The sequence below is a fragment of the Pteropus medius genome, unplaced genomic scaffold (assembly GCF_902729225.1).
Source record: "Pteropus medius unplaced genomic scaffold, Ma_sr-lr_union100, whole genome shotgun sequence".
NCBI lineage: Eukaryota > Metazoa > Chordata > Mammalia > Chiroptera > Pteropodidae > Pteropus > Pteropus medius.
Window position 1 is genome coordinate 910,683 of NW_024349801.1, and position 24,858 is coordinate 935,540.

Sequence of the window (24,858 nt, forward strand, 5' to 3'; positions counted from 1 at the left end):
GAAGGGGCTCAGAGGAGAAGCCTGCTTTCTTGTACTTCTTTAACCTTGGGAGCTTCAGACATGAAGAGTGTACAACTCTTCTTCCCTCCCAAAGTGACCCTTCTCTCCTTTGTTAATCGATTTTTACAGAAATAGTTTTTCTTGGTTATTTTTGTTAGCATGTCACGTGGTCTGTTTTTCCTGTTGTGCTGTTGTGACGGCTGAGAAGGAAGGTTGTGTTAGGGGCTTGTGGTCACATACAGTCCAGTGTGTTTTATTGGGGGAATTCCATTAGCCATCCTCCTGCAGCTTCTGAGGAAGAAGTGGCGGTTTAAAATGACTTACCTCTCCTGGGATGGCACATTTTTCTCTGAATTTTTTGTTTTGTCTTCGCTCCTGTCTGAGCTCCACTTAGAGTCTCCTTACAGTTGGGAAAAGGAGAGAAATGTGACACAGCATCTTTGGAAGGGCTAGATTTGACAGGGCTCTCTAGAACAGTCAGTGGGGAGCATGTGCATGAGATGGGGCTGGCCTGGGACAGCAGGTTGGTAGTAGGGGGTGGTCTCGGGCCAAGCTCTTCTCATCCAGCCCCTGCCTGTACCTGAGCAGCCTGCTGGTGTCTGCAGAGTGCTCTGACAGCGGAGATCGTGTGTTCTCTGCTTTTCAAAATGCAGCAGAAAAAGGAGGTCTTGCCCTTGGGCTGGGGCCCGGCTCAGAGTTACGTAAAAGGCAGGGAGAGATGGCTTCGCCCGGCTGGGCTGGGGCTCCCGGTTCTTCCCCGGTCCTGAGTCTGGACGGAGGAGGCAGGCTCTGCAGTGCAGGCTGTGGAGAGATGCTACTCTGATGTCTCTGTGCCCTCACACTCCCTCTCTTCCTCCAGCGTGGAGTCAACACCGACAGCGGCAGTGTCTGCAAGGAGGCCTCCTTCGAGGGCATCAGCAAGTGAGTCCTGGGGGCCTGGGAACTGCCTTTCTCCATTCTCACAGCTCCCATCTTTGCCAGCAGGCCCTTGTCAGTCTGCGGACTGGACACAAAATACGCAAACTGGAGAATGCTAAAAGAGAGACTGCGCATTTTGAGGAAATGTTTAGAAAAATAATTTGCCTAAATTCACTTTGACTTTTACTCTAAGGAACAGATGCCACTTCTCTTGAGTTGAATAATGAAAGTGCAGGCCCGCTGAGTGCTCAGGCAGCCCGACCGCTGTGCACGCACAGGCAGGCCCCCACCATGCCACGCTTTCCCCTCCAGAGCCCTGCTCCCAGCTCCTCCGTCTTTGTTCTTAGCAGCCCCTCCTCTTACTCCTAGCCCCGAACCTCTCCCAGCCCTGCTCATAACTCCCCGTGTCCGTGCTGCCTCCGCCCCAGATAGTGACCCCCTTCCCTGCCCTCTCTCAGCTGAACACCAAGCCGAGCCCCAAACCCTGTTCCCCCTTCTAGACCTTTCCAGGCAGGAGGACAGATGTTGTGCACAGGGAGTGCAGCACCTTGCTGTCCTTGCCGCCCTCACGCTGTGGTTCCTGGAGGGTGCTCTGTCTCTCTGGGCTGGGCTGGCTGGCCCTGTGGGGGTCTGTGGAGTCTGCATTGCTGGCCCGAGGCTATAGTGGACAAGCCCTTGTGTATGTGTGTGTGTGTGGCAGGGGCGGGGGGTGGCGGGGAGGCAGTACCCGCTCCTCCAGGCTGCTGGGCTGGACAGCTCCCAGCCACTTCCTGTACCTCAGTCACAGCCCCTCCCCCACCACACTTACTCTGCGCCACCGTGTCCTCTGTCGTCCTTTGGTGGACTGAGGCAGTGACAGAGGAAGTGCCTTATAATTATGTATGAGCCTGAGCCACGGGAATTTGTGTGTATGTGAGATGTAGGGGTGATTAGGAGGATTCGGAGCTCATAAATATGTATCACTTCCCCCAGTGATAAGAGTGATAGGGCAGGGGGATCCGGTATCAGGTTCGCTTCTTCTCATGGCTCAAATCTCTGCATCCTCTTGGGAGTTTCCCCAGCATGGCCATGCCTCCCACACTGGCAGTGGTTAGCCGGGCTCCTCAAAATGTTGGCCATAGAGCCACCGTCTTTCCCTAGGCCCTAGTGGGGGTGCATAATCCGCTGCTGCCTGTCTTGGGCTGAGCCTCCCTGGGCCCCCCAGCGCTGCCAGATGCTGGTGTTCCGGCACCCTGCTCACCTGTCTCCACTGTCACCATGGAACAGCTCAGTGGTCCCCAACACCATGGTGCTGGTGGAGGAAGGAGCCTTGGTGGCTGCCTCACTGACTGGTTCTGTGATCTTAGGAGAACTTGCCCTCTGAACCTCGGTTCCCCCATGTGTAGCATGCTTGGGCTTATGGAGACGAAATATCGCACTCACCTGGAGCCTGGTGTGGAGCTGGTGCTCACAGGCAGCCCCCACTGAGTCCTGTTGCCCCTGAGCTTCAATCTCCCTGTCTGTGCAGTGGGCCAGGTAGACTCGAGGATCGCTGATTACAAGACTCCTGGTGTCAGGGAGCTGTGGGGCTTCCTGGCTGTGGGCCTCGGCTTGCCCACTCCAGAGGTCTCTGCTTCAGAGAATGTCTGCTCAGCACCCTGGGAACAGGTCTGGTGGGTGGTATGGCAGGCATGGTTCTTGGGAGAGAGCTCAAGATATAGCCCTTGAGAGCAGAGCACTGCTGGCTGCTCTCTAAGTTTTCCCAGGGGAGATGGGGGGCTCAGGGACATCATCACTGTCATCCCCACCCGCCCTGGGAGCAGTGACGATGTGAACCCGATCTCTCCCTTCATAAACAGACCCCAGCTTCTGTCCCCTGTTGCTCCCTGAGTCTCTGCAATCCCTGCCAGGAGCCCAGAAGATGGTGTGCTCCGCCAGACTCACGCCCACCGGGTCAGCATTTGGGAGCATTTTAAAATTTCATTCATTCATTCATTCATTCATTCATTGTTTTGGGAGGCTTTTTACAGAACCAAGAATTGCCCTAACTTTGCATACTTTCTCTAGGTGCTGGGCTGGTCCTTCTCTAACTCATGGTCCAGTCCAGATGGGGGCCTACCACAAGGTGCTACCCTAGACCCCTCACTGCTGCCCTGGGGGATCCCTTCCCAAACTCTTATGTGGGGCTGAGTTTTCTGACTTGGCTGACACACTGCATGTGAAAGCCCTCTCGTGTATCTCTCTGCTTTGGGGTCCCCTGGCCTGCTTGTGGTATTCCCTCCCTCTTGTCCCTGGAGGTTTGTCCCCCATGCCTCCCTCTGGGCCTCCCCTCCCACTGTGGCACCCTTTGTGTAGCTCCATGCCATGGGCACTGATCTTGACAGTGGCTTCTGTCTCCAGCTGCCTGCCAGTGCCTTTCTCTTGTAGAGAGTCATGTCCACTTTCCTGGGGTGTAGGTGCAGCCCAGCCCCCTGCCTCCCACCCACCCCTGCTGCTAGCACCTTGACTCTGCCACCTCCTGACCTCTATGCCAAGCTAGAGAGGCCCTTGTCCTTGAGGGCCAGTGTGGCTCATGGACCGAGTTCACCTGCCTGCTATGAGCGGCTCCAGCTGTTTGCTGGAGATAATAAAAGCCTGTTTCCTAAGCAAAACGAATCTTGCTGTCGTCCTGCTTTCTAGTACTCAACTGCTTCTATCACCGGTCAGTTCTCACAGCCCTAATGATGTGCCTTATTCTTGAAATTTTAGGGTTTGACCCTTTTGAACTTCTCTGCAACACCTCCCATCTTAGGTCCTTGATTGACCTGTTTTAGCAGAAGTTCAGGTTTGGCCTCTCGTTTTGTGCACATGGGCTATATCCCAGGCTGCCTTTACCCCTTGGCCTGGGGAGAGGAGGGAGCTTTTGGTAGAACGGTGGCCTCACCTGTCTACACATGCCAGAGTCTCTGGGTCCTGGTTTAGCTGAGTGAGCAGCCTGTGACCTCTCCAAATGTGGTTTCTGGGGGTTGGCTGCCTTGGGTCTGTCACCCTTGGTCCTGGGAGACCTCGGACACCCCTCCACCTTCCCAGATCAGGGCTGGGTCGCCTGCTCCCTACAACAGGGAGTGTGCAAGGTCTCGCAGTGTTGGGGTCGTGGAGGACCCAAAGCAGAGAGAACAGGGAGCCAGAGGTGGGGTGGGGGTGGTAGATATGCGCTGGCATCTCTCAATGGCCTGAGACCCCTGGGCTCAAGGGGTGTGGTTTTCTCCTCTGTGGGGAACCAGGGGTATGATTGTGGTGGGATGAAGGGAGCAGGTGGGGACAGTCTGCCAGGCCTCAGGCTGAGTTTGGCCTCTGGCCCAGGCCACAGTTCTCATGTATGGCTGCAGGTGTGGAAGGAAGGAGCAGGGCCCTCTGTGGGCTCTGGCTGGAGGATGGGGTCAGGCGCTCATTGCCAGGTCTTGGTGGTGGCATGGCCAGGCTGGTCTGGGGCTGGAGCTAGGTGAAGCTGAGGCGGAGAGGGTCGCTCTGCAGTCAGGAGGACATGAGGCTTCTTCTTAGGGGCTATGGCCACTGTGACTGCCTGGAGCGGTTGGCTCGCGCAGCCTAGGAGCAAAGTCAGACGTAATAGATGTCGGTTAGCATCTAAGCAGGTGGGCTGTAGAGCAGATTTTCCTGAGAGAGATGCTGACTATGGAGGGAAAGGGGTAGTCGTGGGGGCCCAGGTGGCCTGAGTCGAGGGTCACTCATCTATCAAGTTTGCATAGCTTAATAGGGTGCCTTTTTGGCAGGAGAGTTACCCCCAAAGCAGGCAGACTGTGCGCCCAGGAGCCTGGGGGAGGGGGCAGTGAGTTACAGAGGGCTCTGTTTCACACTGTTGTCTGACAGAGAAATAGGGTCGATATTTAACATCAACTGGTTATTCAGGATAAGTGTATTTCTTATCTTTTGGCATTACTTAAATTGCCTTGCATATTTGAAGAGATTTGGTTATGAATTAATTCCATTTAAATAAGCAGTTAAATATGAAATTGCTGAATTTGGGGATCATTAATGCAGGAATATTAATAATATTCTAAGAAGTGAATTTTAAAATCCAGGTAGCAGAGGGACATTATTAAAACTTGACAATTACAGCAAAATGCCAATATATGGTGTGAGGACGTTGGCTTTCTGGTTGCTGTTAACTTGTGTATCAAGTTAGTATTTGAGACTGAGCTTCTGATTATGGCCCATGGAATGTCCACAAGGGGATGAATCCTAAAAGGACAAGAACCCACCTCAGCCCCTAGGAGGGGTCCAGGGTGGGGTCCCTCGCAGGGCCTGCTCTCCAGGGTTGGAAACTGCAGGGAGGAGGTAGGGGTGGTTGGGCCCCTACCTCACCCTCATCACCCAGCCCACAGGTGCAGCCCGCCAGGGAGGTACCGTCTGCTTCCGGAACACCCCCTGCCCTCACAGGCACTGGTGGGTTTGTCTTTCCACAGTGATCACATGCTCATCACAGAGAGTGCTAACTAGTTCAGTGGCTAAAGCAAAGAACATCCAAATCTTATTGCCCCAAGTCAAACGCTGTCCACACTGGGGAGTGTCTTTGGACTCTTCTGTGTGTATCCAGGTGTGTTTGGATGTTTTTGTGTCTGAGTGTGCCTTTGTGTGAGTTTATGTGTTTCCATATGTGTATATATTTGGGTGTGTCTCTGAGTGTGTGCCTGTTGTATACACATCTGTGTGTGTCTGTGTGTGTCTGCGTGTGCCTCTTTTTTAAGTATGCTACCTGTGTGTTCATCTTGTCTGTTGTGTTTATGTTCCTGTTATCTGTGTGTTTGTGTCTGTGTGCTGGGTCACTTTGCTGCTCGTGGGTGCGTGGGCGCGTGTGTGTATACGCACGTACATTTTGTGAAGTGAAATTTTACTGGTGTGTTTGGCTGTTGAGGAGATAGGCCGTTGCTTTTCCTAATGTCAAAGTGACATTTGGCAAAATAGGAGGCAGAGAAGTGTTGTCTTGATTTATGGCATCTGCTGCTCTGTTCTTCACACTGAACCATGTTGGCTGCCTGGTTTTCTCTGATATTTCACAAGTAGGGCTTTGATTCTACAACATTTTGGTTGACTTTGAATTAAGTAGTCTTATTTGTGTCGTTAGAAATCTGGACACTTTGGCGATCTGGGTTCCTGTCAGCCTGCCCATACCCCGTTCCCTCTTCTCTCCTCGGCCCGCAACCATCCTCATAGGGCTCAGCCGGGAGTGGGGGTGCCAGCCTCACAATCACGGCAGCAGATAGTTGTTTTCAAACACCAATAATCAGGCGACAGAGCATCCCTGGGTGTCACAGGGCTGCATGCCCTGTGTGATACCCTGGCTTGAGACGGAGCAGGGCTCAGAATGCAGAGGGGTGAAGGCTTGCCAGGGCTTGTCTGCTGAGGACGCTTTTGTGCTCGGCCACATCACACTTACCTAGATGTCTTACTGATAGCTTGAGCTGCGGGTCACACATGACACAGTGTATCAAAGATGTGTCCTCGATCTGATCCTTTTGTCTCCAGGGGTCCCCTTTTCAATTATGTTTATCTTATCAAAGAACAACTTTTGGCTTTGTAGATTTTTCTTTATTATATATTTGTTTTTTATTTCATTGATTTCTGCTCTTTTTAATATCCTTCTAATTTCTTTAGGTTTATTTGTTCTTTAGCTTCTTGGGAAAGAAGAAAGGGACCTTCTTGTGATGGGAGCTATAAAATCTTAGATCATTGCTTTCAATGTTCTTTTCCACTGAATGCATTTAGAGCTATAAATTTTCCTCTGAGCACTGTTTTAGCTGCATTTTAGGGTTTATGATATTTCATGTTTCTATTTTCTAATTCCATTATTTCTTTGAACAGAGTCTGTTTAGAAGTCTATTAATTTCTAAACAATTTGGGATTTTATAATTTTATTTCTGTTACTGATTTCTAGTTTAACATTACTGTAATCAATGAACATTTTTTGTATTTCAACACTTTGAAATTTGTTAAAACTTCCAGCTTATCATTAAGATAAATGTTTCTTGTGTACTTGCAGAGCATGTATTCTGCAGTTGTTGGCTATAGTGCTCTGTGTGTCAATTAAGTCAGGTTGGTTAATTTTATTATTCAAATTTTCTACATCTTTTCTGATTCTCTGCTTGTTCTTTCACCACAAGAGGTATGAGAAAATCTCACACTCTGCTTTGTGAATTTATTTCTTGTTTTCATTCTGTCAATTTTTAGAAGTTGATTTTATGAAATAAAATTTACATACAGTAAGATTCATGATGTGTCTAATTAAGCTTTAAAAAACAGCTTTATTAGGATATAATTTACATACCTTATAAAAGGTATGTTGACCCATTAAAATACACAATTAACTGGCTTCTCTATGTTTACGGATTTGTACACTCATCATCATAATCAATTTCAGAGTATTTTCATCATCCCAAAAGAAACCTTGTACCCGTTAGGAGTCATTCCCCATCACCTGACCCTTGGCGGCAACTAAATCTACTTTCTGTCTCCACGGATTTGTCTATTTTAGTATTTGATATAAATGGAATCATACAATATGTAGCCTTTTGTATTTGGCTTCTTTTATTTAGCATGTCTTCAAAGTTCATCCACGTTGAAGCATGAATCAGTACTTTGCTCATTTTTATGGCTGAAAAACATTCCAGTCTATGTTTATTTACCACATATGCTTGTACATTCATCAGTCGGTGGACAGTTGGTCACTTCTACCTTTAGCTTTAGTTAATAATGATGCTGTTACAGACATTGATGTAAACGTTTTTATGTGAACCTATACTTCATTCCCCTTGGGTAGATACATAAGAATGGAGTTTTGGGGTCACATGGTAACTCCGTGTTTAACTTTTTGAGGAACTGTCAAACTATTTTCCAAAGTGACCCTACCAGCTTATATTTCCTCCAGTAATGTATGAAGGTTCCAGTTTCTCCACATCCTCACCAGCACTTATTATTATCTGTCTTTTTTGTTATAGCCATGTAATTGGCTGTGAAGTAGTGTCTCATTATGGTTTTTATTTATATTTTCCTGTTAGCTAATGATGGGCATCTTTTCTTGTCTTTATTTGCCATTTGTATATCTCCTTTGGAGAAATGTCTATTCAGATACTTCACCTATTTTTAAATTGGGTTGTATTTTTAAGGTTGTATTTTAAGAATTCTTTACGTATTCTAGATACTAGATTTGTATAATTAGTGAAAATTCCATTCTTTATATTGTCTTTTCACTTTCTCGATGTGTCCTAGGACACATGAGGGTTTTTAATTTTGATGAAGTCCAGTTTATCTATTTTTCTTCAGTTGCTTGTGCTTTAGGTGTTATTATCTAAGAATCTTTCGCTTAACCCAAGGCCATAAAGATTTATACCTATGTTTTCTTCTAAGAGTTTTGTAGTTTTAGCTCTTACATTCGAGTCTTTGATCTAGTTGGAGTTAATTTTTGTATATGGCATTAGGCAGTGATCTAACCTCATTCTTTTCCATGTAGATATCCAGTTGTTTTCTCATCATTTCTTGAAAGACGATCTTTTCTCCTATTGCATTTTCTTGTCACTCCTGTGAAAAATCAATTGACTAAAGATAAATATTATATAATTCCACTTATATGAGGTACCTGAAATAGTCAAGTTCATGGAGACATAAAAGAGAACAGTAGTTCTAGGGAGAATGAGGAATGGGGAATTAGTGTTTAATGGGGACAGAGTTTCAATATGGGATGTTGAAGAGGTTCTGGAGAGGGATAATGGTGATGGTTGCAAAACAATGTAAATATACTTATTGCTATTGGACTATACACTTAAAAAAATGGTGCATTTTATGTTATGTGTGTTTACCACAATAAAAAAGTCGATTGACCATAAATATATGGGTTTATTTTTGAATTCTCAATTTTATTCCATTTATCTGTCTTTCCTCATGCCAGTACCACACTATCTTTATTACTCAGCTTTACAGTAAGTATTTAAATTGGAAAATGTCAGTATTTAAATTGGAAAATGTCTTCCAACTTTGCTTCTCTTTTTCAAGATTGTTTAGGCTGTTCTGGCTCCCTTAAATTTCCATACAAATTTTAGGATCAGCTTTTCTTTCTGTAAAGAAGCCAGATGAGGTTTTGGTGGGAATTGCATTAATCTGTAGCTCAATTTGGGGAGTATTGTCATCTTAACAAAATTAATCTCTCAAATTCATACACATGGGGTATTTTCCCATTTATTTAGATCTTCTTTAATTTTTAAGTGATGTTTTGTAATTTTCAGTATGAGTCTTGAACTTAATTTATTCTTAAATATTTTATTCTTTTTGATGCTATTGTAAATGGAATTGTTTTCTTAATTTTATTTCCAGATTGTTTATTGCCAACATATAGAAATGTATCTGATTTTCGTATGTCGATCACATATCTTGTAAACTTGCTTAACTTGTTTACTAGCTCTAATAGGTGTTGTGTGTGTGTGTTGCTTAGATTTTCTGTCTACAAGATCATGTCATCGATAAACTCATTAGATAGTTTAACTTCTTCTTTTCCAATCTCAATGCCTTTTATTTCTTTTTCTTGACTGATTTCCCTGGCTAGAACCCCCAGTGTTGAATAGAAGTGAAGAGAGACGACATCCTTGCCTTGTTACTCATCTTAGGGAAAAGCTTTTAGTCTTTGACCATTAAATATAATGTTAACTGTGGGTTTTTTGTAGATACCTTTTATCAGGTTGAGGAAGTTCCCTTCTCTTCTCAATTTGTTGAGTGTTTTTGTCATGAAAAGATGTGGAAAATTGTGAGATTTTTTTGCTACATTTATGTGATTTTGTCCCCTATTCTATTAATATGGTACAGTAGCTTGATTATTTTTGTATGTCGAAGTAACCTTATATTCCTGGGATAAGTCCCACTCGTTCATGGTATATAGCCTTTTTATATGTTGATGAATAGATACTATTTGCTAGTATTTTGTTGAAGAGTGAGTGAGTGAGTGAGTGAGTGTGTGTGTGTGTATGTGTGTGTGTGTGTGTGTTTGTGTTTATAAGGGATTTTTATCTATAGTTTTCTTGTGATGTCCTTGTCTGATTTTGGTATTAGGGTAATACTGACCTCATAAAATGCGTTGAAAATATTTTTTCCTCTTCTAGTTTTTGTAAGAGTTTATGAAGGATTGGTATTAATTCTTTTTTAAACATTTGGTAGCATTTATTAGTGAAGGCATTTGATCCTGGGCTTTTCTTTGTGACAAGTTTTTGATTACTAAGTCAATATCTTTACTTGTTATAGGTCTACTTAGATTTTTTTTTTCTTGTGTCAGTCTTGGTAGTTTGTGTCTTTAGGAATTCTTTCTTTTCGTCTTGTTTATCCAATTTATTACCATATGGTTGTTCATCACATTTCCTTATAATCCTTTTGGTTTCTGTTTAGTCAGTGGTAATGTCCCCTCTTTTATTCCTGATTTCAGTAACATGAGCCTTCTCCTTGTTTCTTGGTCAGTCTGGCTAAGACTTTGCCAGTTTTGTTGATCTCTTCAAAGAGCCAACTTTTGATTTTATTGATTTTCTGTATTATTTTTCTATTCTCTGTTTCACTTACTTTAGCTCTAATTTTTATTATTTTGTTCTTTCTGCTTTGGGTTTAATTTGCTTTTCTTTTTCTATTTTCTTAAGGTGGAAGGCTAAGTCATTGATTTAAGATAACTTTCTTCCTTTTTGATATAGGCATTTTCATCTATAAATTTCCCTTACAGAACTGCTTTAGCTGAATCTTGTACATTTTGATATGTTGTGTTTTTGTTTCCGTTTGTCAGTATTTTTAGTTTCCCTTGTGATTACTGACCCATTGGTTGTGTAGGAGTGTGTATTTAATTTCCATATATTCATGAATTTTTCTTCTGTTATCGGTTTCTAATTTTATTCCAGTGTGATGGGAGGACATACTTAATATGATTTCAGTTCTTTTAAATTTATTGGGAGTTAATTTATGGCCTAATATATGGTCTTTTCTAGAAAATATCCCACGTGCAGTTGAGAAAATGGGTATTCTGCTGTTGGGTGAAGTCTATTAGGTCTAGTTGGTTTGTAGTGTTGTTCAGGTTTTCTCTTTCTTTGCTGATCTTCTAATTGTTCTGTCCATTACTTCAAGTTTCCACTTGTTGTTGTTGAATTGTTTTTTTTCCGCTTCAGTTCTGTCAGTTTCTGACTGATATATCTTGACGCTGTATTGTTATGTACATATATGTTTATAATAATTACATCTACTTCATGAATTGATCTTTTTAAAATACTTTTTATATTTTATAAAATGTCCTTTTTTGTCTTTAGTAAAACTTTTTGTCTTAAGACTTATTTTGTCTGATGTCAGTATTGCCATTCCATCTCCCTTTTGGTCTTTGTTTGCATGATACAGATATAGCTCGACTTGCAGTGGGGTTATATCTCAGCAAACTCCCTGTAAGTTGAAAAAACTTTAAGTCAAAAGTTAGATAGGAGAAGAAAAAAGTTACACATTTTGTGCTTCTCGACATAGATTTACAATTATTGCTTTATGTAGTTGTCATTTAAGTTAGGAGAAAAAAAAGGAGTTATAACAAAAAATACACTTGCACTGTCTTTATGCTTGCTCATATAATTACCTTTACTAGAGAGTGATGATACTTTTAATACATTTAACTTACTGAACATCATAGCTTAGCCTACTCTATCTTAAATGTGCTCAGAACACTTACATTAGCTTACAGTTGGGCAACTATCTTGACTTTCACCTCAAGAGTAATTGCTGCCACCTTCTGCTCCTCACAAGAAGCAGAAGACACAGATGGGTGTTTTATAGACATGATGGGATGCAAAACCACAAAAACAACAATGTACAACAAACACACAGTGTACAGCGAACTCTGGCAACACAGTACACTGGAGGGTATGGGTTGTTTATCCCCGTGATTGTGTGACTGACTGGGAGCTGCAACTCACCGCCACTGCCTAACATCACGAGAGAGTATTGTACCCCAGAGAGAGTATTGTACCGTGTTTCGATGGCTTGAGGAACGATCAAAATTTGAAGTATGGTTTCTACTGAATGCATATTGCTTTCACAGCATCGTAAAGTCGAAAAATCTTAAGTTGAACCATCAAGTTGGGGACCATCTGTATATTTTTTTCCCATCCTTTCACTTTCAGTCTATTTATGTCTTTGAATCTAAAGTATGTCTCTTCAGAGCATATATTTGGATCATTTTTTTTATACATTCTGCCAATCGTTGCCTTTTAATTGGAGAATCCATTTACATCTAAAGTAATTACTGATAAAGAAGGACTTCCTCCTGCCATTTTGTTATTAGTTTCTATATGTCATATGTCGTTTTTGCTCCTCAGCTTCTTCATTGCTACCTTCTTTTGTATTTCATTGATTTTTTATAGTATATGGTTCTGATTCCTTTCTCATCTCCTTTTCTGTATGTTTTAGTTATTTTCTTAGTTGTTACCTAGGGGATTACAAATGACCTCTTAGACTTATAAATAACAACCTAGTTTGCATTAATAGTAACTTATTTCCAATAGTATACAAAAATTTTGCCCCTATATAGTTCCATTTTTCCCCTCCGTGGTGTTCTTATTGCATACAGATCGTATCTTTACACATTTTGTGCTTCTCAACACAAATTACAATTATTGCTTTGTGTAGTTGTCTTTTAAGTTAGATAGCAGAAAAAAAAAGGAGTTATAAACAAAAAATACATTTACATTGCCTTTATACTTGCTCATATAATTACCCTTACTAGTGCCTTTATTCTTCCTGCTGATTCAAATTACTCTCTAGTGCCCTTTCATTATAGTTTGAGGGGTTCCCTTTACTATTTCCTGTAGGATAGGTCTTCTAGCAATTAATTCTCTTGGTTTTTGTTTATCTGAGACTGGTTTAATTTCTGCTTTATTTTTGAAACATAGCTTTGCTGGATCTACACTCTTGGTTTGCGAAACTTTTTTTTTTTTAGCACTTTGAGTGTGTTATCCTACTGCCTTTTGGCCTCTGATGAGAAATCAACCATCAGTCCCATATGTGATGAATTGCTTTTTTCTCTCTCTACTTTCAAGATTCTCTCCTTGTCTTTTGAAAGTTTGATTATGACGTGTCTAGGTGTGGATCTCTTTGAATTTATCCTGTTTGGAATTAATTTAGCTTTATGGATGTGTAGATTAATGTTTTTCATTAAATTGGCAAAATTTTGGTCATTATTTTTTCCAATATTCTCCTTTCTCTCTCTCTCTTCTGGGATTCCTATTATGCGTATGTTGGTAGACTTGGTGGAAAAAGCTATGCTGTCTGCCTAGAGAGGGTACAAGATGGCATTTCGCAGCCAAGCAGCTTATTCCCCAACTGACTGCACTAAGAGGGCATGGCCTGGGCTGCCACGTTTGCAGTGAGCAGCAGGCCTTTTGTAGGCCAGGCAGTCATGAAATTAAAGTTAAGGGCCCCCTCTTGATCATGGTATGTATGTCTTGAACGAGGTAGTTTTTGCTGGGAGATGATGGACCATTGAACTAACGGGCTTGCTTTGTTTTCCCTCTATAGGTTCAATGTCAACAACACCATTCTTCATCCAGAGATAGTGGAATGGTAAGTATGGCCTGTGGCTGTGATGCTGTTCATTGTGCTCAGCTCAGGAAGGTGAGAGATCCTGCCATTCCTGCCTGCTCCATCTCACAGAGCCCACCAGACAAGCCCGGCCCTAGAACCTCTTCTCTCAGGCTCTTCTCTTTTCTGTTTTGTTTTGTTTTTCAGTTGGTTTGTTTTTTTGAAAGGGCATGAGTCACTTGAATGTCAATTAAATTTCTTTTATCTTGTCCTTTATTTTCGGTCTTTTAAAGCTCCTACTATAAATTAGCTAACCTTATGTAGCTCAGTTAAAGTAGATAGTGAAAAGAGTAAAACTAAATATCATACGTAATCCTGTTACCAGAAAGGTAAACATGTTTTCCTCAAGTCATGCATCTGTCTTAGGTAGTTGGTATCCTCTTATATATGTTCTCATGTTGCCTGCTTGCTTTCCTTGGTAATGCCGGCAGCCCCTACATGCAGCATAGCTGATTTCTGGTTGGTCGCAGCAGGACACACTTTCTCAGGGGAGAATCACTTCTTTGGACCCTGGAAGTGGCCCTCCAACTCTGATGTGTCACTGGTTTTCTTCTTAAGCCATCAAGTTGCTCTTCGATAGCACCAAAATGTTATCCGTTACATGGCTGCACTTATTCTGAATGCAGGAGAGATGAGGCAAGGCCTTTACCACATAATCATGTAACTGGGAGGTGTGCGGTCTCCTCACGTCTGCTCCTAAAGCCCCATCTAGTTGGGAGAGCTCACTCACCTAGTCTTAAGCTTGGGAACACTAACCTGAAGGATGAGTAGGGGTCGGGTGGTGAGGTTGGGCGGAGTGTAGAGTTGGGGAGAGGGAGAGAATGATCCAGTCTGAGGGAGCACTTGTTCAAAGGCTGGAGACAAGAGAAAGGGTAATGGCCTTGTGTGGCCGGCATAGTGCACACACTGCAGAAGTGGCTCCTGAAGGCGGTTGAAAGGTTGGGCAGGCATCAGCCACGCTGTCAGCTTAGACTTCGTCTTGAGAGACATGGAAACCAAGGGAAATCTTTGAAAGATTTAAGCAAAGAATGGTAGGGTCAGGCTTGCATTCTAAAAAATCATTTGGCCTCAGCCTGGAGACTCGACTGTAGGGCGAGAGTGGGAACAGGTTGGCAGTGAGGAGGCTGTTGCAGGGTCTAGGTGGCGGTGGAGGGGTGATGTGAGAGTTGAGAGGTAAAGCGTCAGTCAAGGGAATGCTCCTGAGAGGAACCTACTGTGAAAGCTGAGTGAAGGGTGGAGTTGGAGGTGACTCTAGGTTTTCGTCCTGAAGAGCTGGGTGGTGTGTCATGGAGATGGGGATGGCCAGTGCTGTGTGGGATCAGGAGCTTGTTTGGGCTGTGCTGGGTTTGAGGCAGGAGCCAGTGGGAGACAGCCTGGGCCAGAGGTGAATATCTGAGGGCTGTCAATAGGCATTGGTACTGACTCTTGGGGCAGCTGGAGAGCAGGCCAGCCAGCCTGCCTCTGTGCCCGTCATGGCCACACACAGTGAGGGTAGGACCTATGTACTCCAAGTTCATGGCCGTCACTTGGCAGAAGAATAAATCCTGAATACTCAAGGATAGACCCATGTTCACTTACGCCCCACGTGCAGTGTTTCCTCCTGGCCGCTTACAGTTAGGTGCTTTGCAGGGGATGGCGAAGTGGTGCGCTTCAGCATCTCCTAAAGGATAAGCCATTAGCTCGTCACTTTGGAACAAGTACGCTTTAATTCTGGTGACATTTCCAAGGCTCTGAAATGGATTCCGCATTCATAATAATACTTCCCAACTTTATTAAAGCCAGCAGCAGAAAGGAGTTATTTGGCATTTGATGGCAGTAGGACTATTTTAGAAATGTCACGTTGTCCTTACTGCCTCAGGGGTGTATTTTAATAGTGTGTGTACCAGCATCTGTAGTGACTGAAGTCATTCTCGGTGAGAGCCATGGTAGTCGTGGTCATTGCCCTCCTTCAGTCACTGAAGGAAGGATTCTGGGGGGAATGAAAGGCAGATCCCTGATTTATAGGAGAGGGGGGTCTTTCCATGACCTTAAATTATGACTCATTGATGCATCTTTGGGCTTCTGTGTCCTGAGTGCTTTTGCTACCATCTGTCTCTAGTCCCCATGGAGAAAAGCTGCCTGGAGTAATGGAAAAATTATCTACTCAGGCAAATCCAAATTCTAACCCCAACCCGCCCCCTCAGGAAGTCAAGGACAGGCCCACGTTCACTTAGCTTTTCTGAGCTCAGGTTCTTCTTCTATAAAATGGAGGTGTACTAATACGTAACTCACAGTGTGGACCTGAAGATTCACCAAGTGTCTTAGACCATTCAGGCTGCCCTTACAATTTACCGCTGACTAGGCGGCTTATAAACAACAGAAATTTATTTCCCACAGTTCCGGAAGCTGAGAAGTCCAAGATCAAGGCTGGCGTCTGATGAGGAACCACTTCCTGGTTCATAGATGGCCATCGTCTTGCTGTGTCCTCACATGGCAGAAGGGGCAAGGAGCTCTCTGGGGTCTCTTTTATAAGGGCACTAATCTCATCCATGAGTGCTCTGCCCTCATGATGACCTGATCACCTCCCAGAGACCCCACCTCCAAATACCAACACATCAGAGATGAGATTTCAACATCTGAATTTTGGAAGAAGACAAGTACTCAGTCTATAGCACTTAGTCTCAGTGTCCGCTCCTGCAGAGTAGAAGTGGTCTCCCTTGATGGATGCCTGAAAAATTGAGTGAGAGCATAAGTGCTAACGCATCTGCATAATGGCTCTCACTTTTTGAGACTTCCCATATGCAAGGTATTGTGCTAAGTACTTGACACATGTCACCTTATTCAGAAGAGGTATTTTATTTGTTATAAGATAGGTGCTCCGATTATTCCCATGCTACAGATGAGGAAAGTGAGGCACAGGGAGGTGATTTGCCCAAGAAAAAGGGAGGAATTGTGTCCAGGCTGATGGTTCCAGGATCTCTGTACCTCCCCTTGCAACTCCAAGGAACACCCTGGCGGGCGAGGCAGCCTACCTGAGTGTGAGCCTTCCTTCCAGTTCACTTTGGGCCACTGGACTTGCAGGGTCGCTCAGACCCTGCAGAATGGGTCTGGTATGAGGCCAGGGTGTGGTAGGGGCTGGGGGCCAGGAGCCGTGTAGCTAAGCTCCACCAGCGCCACGCCTCCTGTCACCTGCCACCCACATGCCACCCAGCTCCTGATCAGTAACTGGGCTGGGGATTTGGGCTGCCTCAGGGAGCGCGTCTGGTGGGGGGCAGTGAGCAGCCTCGCCCAGCACTCTCCTGGCTTCCTTTCTCATTTTTGTTTAGGCATCATTCATTTCCATCCAGTGACTGTTTTATTGTTTTCCATTCTCTCAAGCAGTGCCTTTTTGATTTCCTGTAAATTCCTCTATGATCATACTCTTCCCCACAAACATGAGATCATAACTGATAATTTCTCTTCTTGTGCTGGGTATTGCAGTTTGAATGTGGAGGTCAAAAGTTGAAACTTAATAAGAGGGGGCGCCTCACTTCCATAATTTAGGTTGTGGTTCTACTTTCCTGTTCTGCAGATGATTAAATTGATCTGAAGGTAGGGTAGGAAATAAAAGGAGATGCTTTTGTACTCTTTAATAGCTCGGTGCTTTAGATTTCAGTTAAGTACCTCTGGAAGCATCAGAGGAGAGCAAGCATGTCAGCAATTGCTGTGCGCCTTCTTGGGTTTTAAGTGAGACTGTGTGAAATTGAGTCATGCGCCAGTTTTAGAACTGTTAATTACACGGAGGGAAGGTGTCCTGCATGTATTAATCAGGCAGTGGGGTAACATTTCTATTTCGGCTCCCCTGCCTTTCTGTGCTCGGAGGTGCCGAGGTATGGATGGTTCAGGGGCAGGAGCGCACTGATTTCCTACGTCTTTGCAATGTCCCAAATTAGAAAAGGTACGTAGGTGATGACCTGGATTCTTGGTGTGTTTGTGAAAAATATTCCAGGAGGGTTGCCGTCTTTGTCTCCCAACAAATAGATAGGCATTTAACTCTGAGTTAATGAGAAAGCCGAGTGGAAAGTGGGATCCTCAGCAGAGTGAGCGCTTGACTTACAGTGTGCCAGGAGGCAGGAGGTGGGATGTGGGAGCATTGGCAGATCCTGGGCACCGAGTTGAAATTCCCGTACCTCCCCCACATGTGGCCCATGTCTGCCTGGCCCCGGTCAGGTCTCAAGCACAGTTGGCTCACAGCCATCATTTCTTTATGTCTGTGGTCTCTCTGAGAAGACTTATTGATTGAGCCTTCTAAGGATACGTAATTCTAAGCAGCTCTCTGCTGCTGTTCTGGGATTTTACCCTTTGCATCATGGGTGGAAGGAAGGGTCATGGGGGCCCTGTGGTATTGCATTCCTACCCAGCTCTCCCACAGAACCATCCCCCATACATTCATCTCTAGGAGAGATGGAATTCCTGTCCCTTCAAATGGGTTTTGTTCAACACTATGGCACTTTGATGCTTAGAGACTGATTTTAGAAATACTGCATCCTTTCCTGCTACTGTTTTCAGCAGTAGAACATTCAGATCTCAGTTAATTGATGTCTTCATCCTGTGTTTAATGTCCACAGGCAGTTTCGTGACCTGCGAATATTTAAGGGGAAAAAAATTGCACAAGTGAATCTTAGCCTCGTCCAGTTTTTGTCATTTTAGGCCTCCGACAGGGACTCTGAGCCTTTGTCCCTCCACCCCCACCCCCCTGCCTGGGGTGCTGCCTTTCTGCTTGAGCGGCCCCCTTGGTGCGGTGATGCTCACAGCATGGCCAGCAGCCAGGGACTCTATGGGAGTGCTCATGCCTCTCTCGCGCACATCAGGCACCTCCCCTTGCTGGGGGGAGGGCCTGAACCACCTTCTGTCCAGAGTCCTTAAGTGACATCAGTGTTGTCCTTTCCTGACCCTTGGTCCTCTAATGCTTCATGGAGGAAGTGGCCTTTGTCCTCTCCTGGAGCTAGACCCTCACAGATCACGTTTCTAACCACCACCCCACACATCCTTGGGCCAGGTAAGGCTGAGCTGAGTGTGACACGAAGCATCCCTCACTCCAGAGGCGGTCGGACCTGCAGAGGCAGGACCAGCTCGGAATCCTCTTCCCTTGCCTTTTCTTGCTCAGGGGTAATGGAAATGGCCTCGTCGGATTCAGGGCAGTGAATTCTTCCTGAAAATGGGGACAAACTGTACAGAGTGCTGAGAAGTCTTATTATTTGCTGCAGTAATCTTAAAAGTTTCTGGTGCTCGTGCCATGGCGATGAGTGGGCCAGGCTAGCATGCCTCGTGCCTGGGTGAGACTTCAGGCCCAGAGTACCCAATGGATATTTGAGTAAGCCGGCACAGGTAAGCTGGCACTCAACAAACATCTGTTTTCAGGGCCTGTAAAGCTGGGGTTAAATTGGGCCAGTCCAGTGCTCGGTGAGGCTGCTTTCTCCGGAGAACTGCTTTTATGGGATAATTTGCCCTTGTTCAATTTGATTTATTTTTAATATGACTAAAAAATAAATCCTGAGTAAATCAGCTAGAGGCCTAGTTTGTCATCTTCCCAAAAGTAAAATTGGAAAAGAAAGCAGCATCCTGGTCCTTGACCACTGAAAATTCCGCTCGTCTCTAAAGGGAAAGGAGTATGGTTGGGCTCCAGGCCTCTTTCTCCTCGGGCAGATTGTGCGCTTTTCCCGGGTCATCTCCTGATCGAGGGCGCTCATGCTGCAGGGAGGAGGCCGAGTGGAGAGCCTGTGTGGTGGGCTCCTGGGGGGTCAGATCCCGGGACCACCTCTTCCCACCTCTGTGGCTGGGGCAATGCAGTGGTGGTGGAGTTTGAACTGCTGAGGCCTGTGGAGGCTGCGCCCCTGTCCTGCCCAGGGCGTGGCAGGCTGAGCGGCCTCCCGCAGTCCTGGTGAACTCCCCCAGGGCGGGTGGAGGACACCTCCTTTTCTTTTTGAAATGAGACCATTATCTCTCCTTGTTGGAAGCAGGATGTTTCCAGCTTTGGTGTGGTGCCCAAATATTGCTTCTATCCCAGTTACTGTGTGTCCGCTTCGGGCCAGGTGCTGTTCTGGCCCTGAGACCCTGCCCTCCCGGGCTATGTATGACCTGGGAGGAGACTTAAGTGAAAAAGAGATTACAAATGTAATAGCTCAATGAGGATTCCTTTAGACTGCCCAGGGAACACAGAGAGGGGACTTAGCCAGGTGGCGGGGATGGTGGGAGCAAGTGCCAGGCAGAGGAGTCTCCACTGGGAGAGAGTGGGGTGGGCCCAGGGAGCGTTGGGAGCCACCTTAAAGATTTGACTTCATCCCGAGGACATCAAGAGGCCACTCACTGAAGGTTCTGAGCAAGGAAAAGCAAGGTCAGATTTGCACTTCCTCAAGATCCCCTGCACTGTTAGGTAGCAGATAGACCTGGAGGCTCGGAAGCCACAAGAAGCAGGAGAGGTTGACCAGGCTGGAAGGACCGGGGTCTGGACGGAGAGAAGCAGGGTCTGAGAGAGGTTGTGGAGGTGGATTCATAGTCCTTGGTCATCAGTCGGATGTAGGGGCAGTGGAAGGGCCAGAGGGAGGTGTCTGGGATGATGCCCCGTTTGTTTTAAGGGTGATGGCAGAGCTGTGGTTTGGGAGGGGGGCATGCGGATAGGCGGGAGTTTCTGTCACGCTGAGCTGGAGGTGCCTGGGGGACCTGCAGGTGGAAGTGCAACTGAGAGGCCTGTGCCAGGGCCGGGGTTTGGGAGTGGAGGCCAAGGTGAGGCGGAGGGGCAGAGGTGGAGGGAACTGTCAGGGAGGCAGAGGGGAAGCAGCAGGCAGTACCAGAGGAGGCGGGGCTCCCCGTGCCTCGTCCTCAGCAGGTCACCTGATGCCTCTGCATCTGGCAGCTGGGGTCATCACCTCATGTTGGTGAGAGGGCAGGTGGCAGAGCGGTGGGGGCTGAAGGGAGAAGAAGAGAGGGGATGGGGGGAGAAGATGGGGAAGATGCTCTCCCTCCTCTCCCAAGGCAAGGACTGTCTTGGTTTCCTCTTCAGAAATGGGGCTGGGTAGTGGAGGATAAAGCTTGGCTAGAGGAGGAGGAGGAGGTGAGTGAGTGGTCATGGAGCTTCCGTTAATAGGGGCCAGATGGATGGAGGAGGTTGGGGCTGGGATCTGAACTCAGGTATATGTGTGTGTTGGTAGGACTGAACCTCATCCGGAAGAGGGCACCCCTCCCCTTGTAGGGGGAGAGAGAGGAGAGCATGAGGGGGAGGACAAGGCTTTAGAGTTTGGAGAAGAGGTGAGAGTGCTCTCACCTGGCTTCTGTTCTCTGAGTGGATGAGTTCATTCATCTGCTGAGAAGAGGCGGGCACCAAAGTGGGGAAGGGAGCGATCTTAGGAAGGTGGAGAAAGTTGGGGATAGGCCTCCTGCATGCCTGCCTGCAACTCATGGCAGAATTGGGGCTGCTGACTCGGAGCTGTGTGCCATCACACAACTGCAGGATTTCTCCACAGCCCCACGGCCCACATACAGGCATGGGCTCTGGTTTGACCCTTGTGGGGGTCTAAAATATTGGCAAGAGTGGTGGCAGGAAGGACGGACCAGAGAGCTAAGCTGAACAGACAGGCAGAGGGCAGAGGCAAACAGCCTGGGCCTGTTCCCACCTGTGTTGTCACTCTGGTCTTCACTGCATTCGAGAAGAGATGCCAGTGCACACTTGCCAGTTCCTCGGGCTGGTGCCAAGCAAGACTGCAGTGGGGAGCGAAGCATCAGGGCCTGCTAGATCATCCTGCGAGTGGTTTTGGACCTCAGGAGCCTTGATCTGCTTATCTGTGTCCTGCCCGTGGCTCTGGACTCTCACTCTGAAGACAGAGCACAGGAATAAGCTTTCTGTTCCCCAGGTGGGGCTGCTCTCAGCACCTGATGCAGAATCTGAGGCACCTTTAGGATGATAAAGAGCAAACTGTTAGGCTTTGGGGTCTGCCCCTCTGGAGAGAAAACATGTTCATTTGAGAAAAGTCTCCGTGGGATTAGGGGTTTGCTTTTTCCACATTCCCCAGAAGATTTTACAGTCTTAAGAAGGCATCACTGTGCTGCAAGGTGCCTTCCTCACTTCCTGGTAACATGGCTGGCTGTCCCAGCTGGATGGCACCATGGAGACGGTGTGAGTCAGTGGCTCAGGCTGCTTCCGTGAAGTCCCGAGGGTTTGCTGCCTCTGATGGAGGTGGGAGCGCCCTTCCTGACAGCAGCCTGCCCCCGCTGGGGCCGGCTCAGGGCGATCAGGCTTCAGGGTGGACAGTGAGTGGCCAGATGAGAGGCGCTCTGGGCAGAGGGGCAGGTGCTGCTCTGCCATCAGACACCCTGGCTCTGCTGATCTGGAGTGTGCTTAAGTGTGTTCCCTTTGAGAGAGGGAGAGGTGACCATGCGGGAGCTTTGGCGAAGATGGGTCACCTTTTATAAGGGTACAGAGCTGGCCATGAAGGTTGGCTGAGGACTCTGTGCTCTTAATGACTGGGCATGGCTGTGACCCGGAGTTGCTTATTTGAAATGGTGTAGGTAGAAGATGAATATTTATTTAGCCTCTCTATGTGAGTCTTAACTTGGGGATGAGATTGATTGCAAGGACTAGAAGCCCCACCAAATTTGGGCACGAGTTTATTGTGAGGACCCCAGGAGCCCAGTCGCAGGAAGTGCAGTGGATCGCCGAAGGGCAGCAGGGCCTCCTGGTCGCACCTCTTAAACCCCTCTCTTCCCGCTGTTTCTCTCTTGTCTGCTCCTTGTCTCCTGCTTCTCTCTGCAGACCGGCTATTTCCACATTTATTCCTGCACTCAGGCTGGAACTGGCTACACCACGTAGCACCCTGTTCCCACCCCCACCCCTGTCTCAGGCAGGGGTTTGAGTGACATGGTATTCCTGGGCTGCCTGGTGGGCAGGTGGGTGAGGGTGGAGAGGAAATGGGAGACCTCTTCAGCTAACTGGACAGAGCCCTGGGAGGCAGCATACTTAAGATTCAGGTCCAACGGCCTCATCGGGTAGATTTTATCCCCATTTTACAGGTGAGGAAACCGAGTCTCAGTGAGGCAAGGCGTATCTAGCTGCAGAACCTGGGCTTCTTCCACCACCCACAGTGGCTTCCAGACCTTGTAACTGGAGCTAGCCTGCATGCCTGAGGTCAGGGCGGGCAGTGCTTAGTGCAGCTTTCATTCCTGGGGGCTTCGTAGCCCACTCTACCACCGCTCCCAGGTAGCCCATCAGCAGCCTGGCTGGGCATGACCTGGCCCTGTGCTCCTTCTTAAGCTATGCAGGTGTGGCAGCCTCGGGGTCTCCTTAGAGGGGTCCAGCTGGCTCCTGCTAGAAGTCACTGACTTGCCGCTTTATTTTTCTACTCCCTGAAGCCGGGTCTTTAAGACGGACATGGAGCTGGAAGTTTTGCGCTACACCAATAAGATCTCCAGTGAGGCCCATCGGGAGGTAAGCAGGGCCCCGGCTGGTTCTGGCTGGGTTGGTCGAGCAGTGTTGCTCTGTGTGGGGCAACAGGGCAGCATCGAGACTGACGCGCTCAGGGCACCTCCAGGCTCCAGCGCCGTTCCAGCAAGCAGCAAGTGTCGCGTCAGTCAGGCCAGACATGCGGTAATGGCTCTTTTCTGTTCTCCTGTGGGGACAGGGCAAGGACACAGAGGTTCTTAAGGCACCCACCCTTTGGGGAGTTTCCTAGCCAGAAGTCCCCACTTCCAGGAAGGTGGGGCTTTCCTTCCTGGCATTCTGGCAGTCTGAGCTCCTTTTAAAGAATCTTTTGTTCTTACCCATGATTCAAGCACATTTATTACTCCTTTTTTCTGAAAATTTATTCACACAGTTATTTCTCAGACTCCCCGCTTCATCTGAGGAGCGAGAGCATCTAAGGAAGTGTGTTTCTTGAAAGACCGTCAAGGTGACTGGGATAGCCCAGTGCCCGCCTGGTGACAGTAACAGCTTTGTGTCAGGAGACAGACAACGGTCCCTTGTGGGCAACAGAATCTCTTGTATGAGTTCATTTTCTCTGTTTTATGGACGTTAAACAAAGGAAACCTTTTAGGATAGTCACCATAGCTGCCGAGCACTAAGCATTCATGGACACTTTGGCTAAATCTTAACTGCCCTCAGCCCGCAGCCGCCCGAGCCGCAGCTCTGTGCGGGCGTTTATCGGCTTCTGAGTGGAGGTGCTCCAGCATGGTTTAAATAAACTCTATGGCTTTTGGCACTTTGAAAAAGTTCTAATTTGTCACATTTCTGTGCCACTGTGTGCACATTTCATTTTTTTTTGAGAGAGAGAGATTCTTTTGAAAAAGTGCTATACGTTATTTATCAGGCCATGCTACTTATCTCCTTAATACAAATATCTTAATATCCATCCTCCAGGTAATGAAGGCTGTAAAAGTGGGAATGAAAGAATATGAGATGGAAAGGTAAGCTTCTGTGTTTCTCTGGGTAAAGGCTAAAACGTAAAAGCAATAATTTATGTTCCCCGAGCTAGTAGCAGATGGGGCACCTCAGTGATGTGCACAGATTGAGTGGGGGTTATGAGCAGGGCTTCGGCACCGTGGGCAAAGAGGATTTTTCCTGCGACTCTGTCCACCTCGCTGGCTCTTGGCAGAGTGTTTGATGGTAATGGTCTTTGATTACTTTTCAGGCTGGTTTAGTGCCCCATTATTCCCCTCTTTGGACTTTGTGCAATTTGCAGGAAACTTTAGGGAAGAGCTGCTATTGTGACTCTGAAAGGCGCTAGTAAAACAGCTTGCCATTTTTATGTGTAAACACTGCCCTTATGTCTGCTGTGCTTGGACAATTGGGTCTTGGGATGGTTAAGCGGCTCATGGAGTGTTCTGGAGAGCTCCATTGGCCTTGGGCTCCAGTTAGCCCTGCAGTGAGCCAGGGCTACCGGGTGCTTCCTGGGGCTACCCAGCTGTGACGTGTGTGCCCCGGCCAGCCCCTCATCCCTACTCCGGGACCTGGGGGTCAGCATGCTGCTGCCCATGGTGTGAGGAAGCCCCAGTGGTTCCTCTCTCACCCATGTCCTGGGTCACTGCCGCTGACCACACCACCTAGAGGCCCCCCTGGGAGAGGACACAGAATAGGCTGCCGTCTTTCCCCAGTGACACAAAAAGAAATCCACATTTAGTCTCTGCCCCCAAGTTCCTGACACAGAGCTTCTAAAACCCTCAGAATTTCCCAAGTGACAGAAGTGAGAGTCTGTTGTTATTCACAGTAAGCCCCTTTCAGCCACACCTGAGTTTATGCTAATGCAGTGCCTCCTGGGGAAGGGAGAGGGGCAGATGGGGCTGGTTGCCTGGAGGGTTGTAAGTTTCAGCCCCACCCCCAGCCCCCAGGGA

General features: G+C 46.9%; 1 protein-coding gene across 2 annotated transcripts in view; it reads left to right on the top strand.

The window, feature by feature from the left end:
• The window catches only part of PEPD (peptidase D), a 110,093-nt gene that overhangs the window by 23,762 nt on the left and 61,473 nt on the right, over positions 1-24,858 (top strand). Inside the window, exons 6-9 of one of the 2 annotated variants that reach the window (XM_039888586.1) lie at positions 860-921; positions 13,462-13,506; positions 22,885-22,960; positions 23,888-23,934. In XM_039888586.1, the coding sequence (XP_039744520.1) occupies positions 860-921; positions 13,462-13,506; positions 22,885-22,960; positions 23,888-23,934 (230 nt within the window). The remainder of the gene's footprint in view (positions 1-859; positions 922-13,461; positions 13,507-22,884; positions 22,961-23,887; positions 23,935-24,858) is intronic. The other variant, XM_039888587.1, reaches the window with a different exon arrangement.